Source organism: Armigeres subalbatus, chromosome 2, assembly GCF_024139115.2.
Source record: "Armigeres subalbatus isolate Guangzhou_Male chromosome 2, GZ_Asu_2, whole genome shotgun sequence".
Lineage (NCBI taxonomy): Eukaryota > Metazoa > Arthropoda > Insecta > Diptera > Culicidae > Armigeres > Armigeres subalbatus.
Window position 1 is genome coordinate 381046410 of NC_085140.1, and position 5655 is coordinate 381052064.

General features: G+C 48.2%; 1 protein-coding gene across 1 annotated transcript; it reads right to left on the reverse strand.

The window, feature by feature from the left end:
• Positions 1–532: 532 nt before the first annotated feature.
• Positions 533–4548, reverse strand: LOC134210157 (uncharacterized). The gene is made up of 4 exons (XM_062686180.1): positions 4536–4548; positions 3599–4494; positions 2995–3408; positions 533–2860 (listed from the first exon to the last, which is right to left on the reverse strand). The coding sequence occupies exons 1-4, from the start codon at positions 4546–4548 to the stop codon at positions 533–535; spliced, it is 3651 nt and encodes a 1216-aa protein (XP_062542164.1).
• Positions 4549–5655: the final 1107 nt, after the last annotated feature.

Below are 5655 nucleotides of genomic sequence, written 5' to 3' on the forward strand. Positions count from 1 at the left end.
TGTGGGTTACCTGAAAAGAGATTATGCACGGCAGTATTTGCTTGGATTAAGGAACACCAGTTTTCTGACCTGTGGGACTTCTTGTCCCACAGTGCCAGCCATTGCCGAGACTACTACACTATCGCTTCCAGAATTACCGGCAACAGCCGGCACTGGGGAAAGACTTTGTGTAGTATTGTCGATTCCTGCGCCGTTACTTCGCTCCTTGCAATTTTTCTACAGTTTGTTGTATAAACCAGTTTCACGTAAAAAGTTTAACATTCTCGTCGATTTTTCTTCGATGTTATCCGAAACGTCACGTAAACTTGTACCGATGTCGTATTTTCGTCGTTCTTCGTCAAACTTTCTGCACTCAAGGATCAAGTGTTTCACGTCCAATACCGAGCTGCAACAGTCACAATTCGGCGGAGGTTCTTTCTTTAATTAAAAAGTGTGGGTCAACCGTGTATGACCTATCCTCAAACGTGTAAGCGCACGCTGATCGCCGGCACTCCCGCGCTCAGTCCACCTGATTCTATCGCACTTCATTCCCTCAGCTTCGATTCTCTGCAGTCAAACCATTGGTTATCCCATTGACGGCGTATTGCTTTTTTAATGGCTTTAACCGCATCCTCAGCAGGGATCGCAACATTGATGGTTCTGGCCTTCTAGCCTCGTAGGCTAGTCGTTCAGCTTCGGAGTTACCGTTAACTCCAGCATGTCCAGGAATCCAACAAAATCGTATTGGTTTGCTTTGAGCTATTCGCTCCACTTCCTGTATCCAAGGGTGTCGAGACTTCCCAGTCTCCAGCGCCATCAGACAGCTAGCAGAGTCCGTTAGAATCACTAGTTCATTATTGAATTTACGAATGGCAGCGGCCATTTTAAGGGCATATGCCTCAGCAGAGAAAACACTACATTCTTTTGGAAGGCTATACGTTCCCGTAATCCCATTGTTGAAGAATGCGGCACCTACTGTAGAACCGTTGCTGTCTTTGGAACCATCGGTGTAAACGACAGTTGAACGATTGAATCGTGTCTCTAGGAGTTGTCGAACAATAGGCTGGACTTTCTCCGGTGGATCGCCAGCGCGTACTTTTCTTTTCACGTCCCACAAAACAACCGGTTTACGGGCATGCCACACGCGATCGCTTAGTCGATCTTGCTGACCAACTGCGGGAAGCGATGAATCCGTTAGTTCTAGGAGACGATCAGATGTTCGTTGAGTGAGTGCTGTAGCATGACTGGTATTTTTGGACTGTAGTCGAATAGCCGTCCGAGCTGTGGCCTGTGTAGCGAGCAGTTCGAAGGGCAATGTACCCGCCTCGGCCATTACCGAATTTATAGGGCTAGTAACGAATGCTCCAGAGGCATAGCGGACCATTTTATTGTAAGCGGGGGCGAGGGTTTGCAGAGTAGAAGGCCCTGCTCTACTCACTAGTCCAATACCATAGATCAATTTTGCGGTTACTAGTGCAGATCCAACCTGCAGCAGGGAAAGACGATTGCCACGTGGGAGTTTGGCTCCGATCATCTGCAGAATTCTCAACCGAGATTCGCAGGCTTCCTTCACATTTCGGCAATGAGGCTTGAACGTCAAGGTTCGATCTAGGGTTACACCTAAGATTCTTAACCGATTAGTTCTTGGGATGGGGACTCGATCGATGGAAATTTGCGACGAAGGTTCTCGGCGTGCATTTGGGCTGCAGTAGAAAATATGTGACTTCGATGGCGATATGGTGAAACCAACGCTTCTAGCCCATTTGTTGACAGCATTGACAGCGGCATGTAGTTTTCGGTGTAGCCCCTCGTTTTTCTTGCCATGTACTACGAGGAGAATATCGTCCGCGTACAACAATATGTTGACTTTTGTTGGTATAACTCGGAAAATGGGTTGCATTGCGATGAGGAACAGTGTCACTGATAGAACTGAACCTTGTGGTACTCCGTTTTCTAGTGGATGCTCGCGAGACAAGTGTCTCTCTACGGATACTTGGAACGTTCTTTTCGTAAGAAAACTTTTAAGCAGATTTATCATACGACCACGTATCCGCCAAGACTTCAAGCTGCGTAAAATTCCATATTTCCAAGTGGTATCGTAGGCTTTGGAAAGATCCAAGGAAGCCACTAAAGCATGTTCATCAGCGGTTGGTAGATACTTTTCCAACTCAGCAAAGTAGGAGTCAGCCCCTCGGCCGGCACGAAAAGCATGCTGACGCTTGTCAAGACGACCCGTCGACTCCAGTTCGGTGATCAACCGGCGGTTTATAATCCGTTCAAACAGTTTCGCCATGCAGCTGGTGAGCGAGATTGGACGAAACGCAGCAGGTCCGCTGTCGCTGCAGTTTGATTTTGGTATGGGAACGATGATGGCATTTCGCCAGCTAGTTGGGAATTCGCCTTCGGACCAGATCTTATTAAGAAGCTCGAGGAGGATGATTTTTACGGATGGCGGAAGACGTTGAAGCAAGGGGTACCCAACCGAATCAGGTCCTGTTGAAGTACTTCGTCCTTTATCAAGAGCCCACAGGAGCTCGTTAAGGGAGATGTCGGCGTTGTACACATCATCAGTGTTTGGCGAATAATTTATGGGCTTTCGCTCAGCTACTACCTTTGCCTTTTGGAAAAATAAGGGGTAGCTGGAGGTAGCAGACCTCTTGCTGTAATATTCGGCCAATTCTTCAGCAACTTCTTCGGGGTTGTTTGTAAATCCATCCGCGCTTTTGATTACAACGGATCGCTGTTGTCGGCTGCCTCGCAGAGTATTAACCGTTCGCCACAGTTCGGTCGTCGTACTGCTGGGTGTGATTCTTTCCACGAACTTTTCCCATGATTGCTCCTTTGCTTGTTTGACCACTTTTCGTGCCACTGCTCTGGCTTCCTGGAACCTCGCCAATGCTTCGGGTTGGTCAGGATTTTGTTTTTGTAACCGCCGTAGAGATCGAAGACATTTTCGCCGATGCCGGATTGCTGCCTTTGTTTCGGGCACCACCAAGGTACAGCTTTTGGGCCTACTCGGCCGCTGGATCGTGGTATGGCACGAGTTGCCGCTGCGATTATCTTTTCGGTGAAGCTTTCCACGTTCCACTCAACGTCTGGACGGATAGTTTGAGCAGTTATACATTCATACAACGGCCAATCAGCGCGATCGTACAGCCATTTTTGTCGCGCTATTCGGAAGCACGACCAACCGGGTATGAACATGGCTATCGGAAAGTGGTCGTTGTTGTGCGTGTCTGACAGGGTTCGCCAAGTAAACCTACCAGCCAACCGAGCTGAGCATAGAGTTAGGTCGATTGCTGAAGTATTACCCGTGACCGGATCAATTCGAGTAGGAGAACCGTTGTTAAGAATCACAAGTTCCTTGTCTAATGTCAGCACAGTTGACGATAACGAACCACACGCTAGATCATGCGCATTGAAGTTACCCTGGAAAAGAACTGGGCCTTATGGCTCATCGAATAAAGTTCCCCAAATCTACCTGACACTGAATTCGGCGAAATATATATGAAAACAACGGTTGCCTGAATCGGTGCGTAATGCGCACAGCGACAAGATGTAGGGAGGTGTTCACTTGCAGTCTCTCGAACGGTATACCTTCACGTATAGCGAGACCTACCCCGTGTTGCCAGTAATGCACGTTGTTTGATTCTAAGAGTAGTGTGTAGTTGCTGCCAAGGAAGTTCGGTGGTGCAACGATCTGATTCACCTTGGTCTCTTGCAGTGCAATTACACACGGTTCGAGGTCGGTTATAAGGAGCTTTAATTCACTGATATTGGCTCTGAGTCCACGCAGGTTCCACTGCAGTGCGAAACAGCCATCAGTGTGACTGTCCAGGGTTGATCGAATGGTGGGCGACGCTGATGAGACTGATGAGCTCCGTGTTCCTGCTGTATGGGTAGATCGACCAGCTGTGAAAAAGGAAGATGCGGCAGTAACCTCAACAGATTTGTGGTGAACATGAGAACTTGCCTGTGGGACGATTTGCCCCACAGTGCCAGCCGATGTCGAACCCATTACACTAGTATCACCAATACCGACAACGACCGGCACTGGGGAGATGCTTTGTGTAATGTTTATCCGACTGGTCCTTGAAGAGTTTTCTTCGGATGGTAGTTTTGCTGCGTAATGGCGGACATCTGAAAGGGTATTGGGCAAAGCAGTACCTGTTTGCATTGGAGTATAGTGATTACTGACCTGTGGGACGTCTTGTCCCACAGTGCCAGCCATTGCCGAAACTACTACACGATTGTTTCCACTACCGGCAACAGCCAGCACTGTGGACAGACTTTGTGTAGTACGTTCGTTGGTGGTTCGCTGTTCTTCAAGCGTTGGCGTAGATTGAGTTTGAGTAGGGCGGCTGCAAAGGCAAAGAGGGGATTCTCCTTGTCCCAGCCGTCTATTCCAAGTTTCCGGTGTCGTGGTTGTATATCCTGTTTCATCGGCTACAGAGGTGAATTCACCATTGACGGGTTGGGGTAAGTCGTCCCGAATGGCTCCTCCAACCTGCTGCACTTGCGTCGAAAGGGGTACTACACATTCCCCTCTTTCGAACCGATTAGTCTCATTGTCCGTGTTCGTGCAAGGGTCATCATTATTGTCCAAACGGTTTTGAGTGTTAGAATTATCGAATATTCTGATTTTGGGATTTCTCCATAACATCAGATTCTTCACTAGAGTGCTCCATCTGAGTGAGATCGTATGACGTGGTAGCGGTTTTCTTCGGCGGCGGACTTGGGTCTGGTGAGATGGTCGATTTGACGTAGTTGCATTTCAGTGTACGACTCCGCTTTGTTTCTTGTACGGCTGGGGAGTTGTTTCGGGATCGTGTTACAGGGCCTGGCATCGTGTGAGTCGGTACTTGTTCCTTGCTGAGCTGCGGTTTCTCACGGCTGTCACTTTGATCTCTGTGCGATTTTTCCTGTGTGGTAGCTTGCTGTTTCAGTTGTTCGATGATGTTGGACATTATTTTTATCTTCTCGTCCTTCCGTTTGCTTTCGTTGCGGAGCTTGGCAATTTCGCTGTCTTTCGATTTCATCGCATGTTCCAGTTCTTTTTTCTCAAATTCGTTTTGTCGAGACGCAGCCTGAGCATAGTTACTCCCTGCTTGTAAATCGACTCGCTTCCTTGCCTCTGGGAATGTTACGTTATCTCGCACCTTTATTCTGATAACCTCCACCTCTTTCTTATAGATTGGGCATTGACGATTAGTAGGACGATGATCACCTTTACAATTTTGACAGAAAGATGCTTCGCCACATTCCTCTTCGCCGTGGGGTTCACCAGAGCAATTGTAGCATCGTTGTGGTCCTGGACATCGAGCTCGAGTGTGACCATAATTGAAGCAGCTATAGCACAACATCGGATTCGGGAAGTATGGTCTCGTGGCAACATGCAGTAGGCCGACTTTGAGGAAATCTGGATACGTGGTCTTGCAGAAGGTGAGGATTAGCGCCGGCGTATTCACTCTCTGGCCACCTTCGTTCTTGGTAATACGTTGCACGCGGGTTACACCGTCTTTGGTCATCTCTGCCAAAATATCTTCTTCCTCCATTCTCAATAGCTCGTAGCAAGAGATGACACATCTGCTGGTATTCAAGCTTGGATGGGGAGTAACTACAACATTCGTTTCGTCGATGAGTTTTCTCAGCTTGAGTAGCCTGTTTACCTGAACG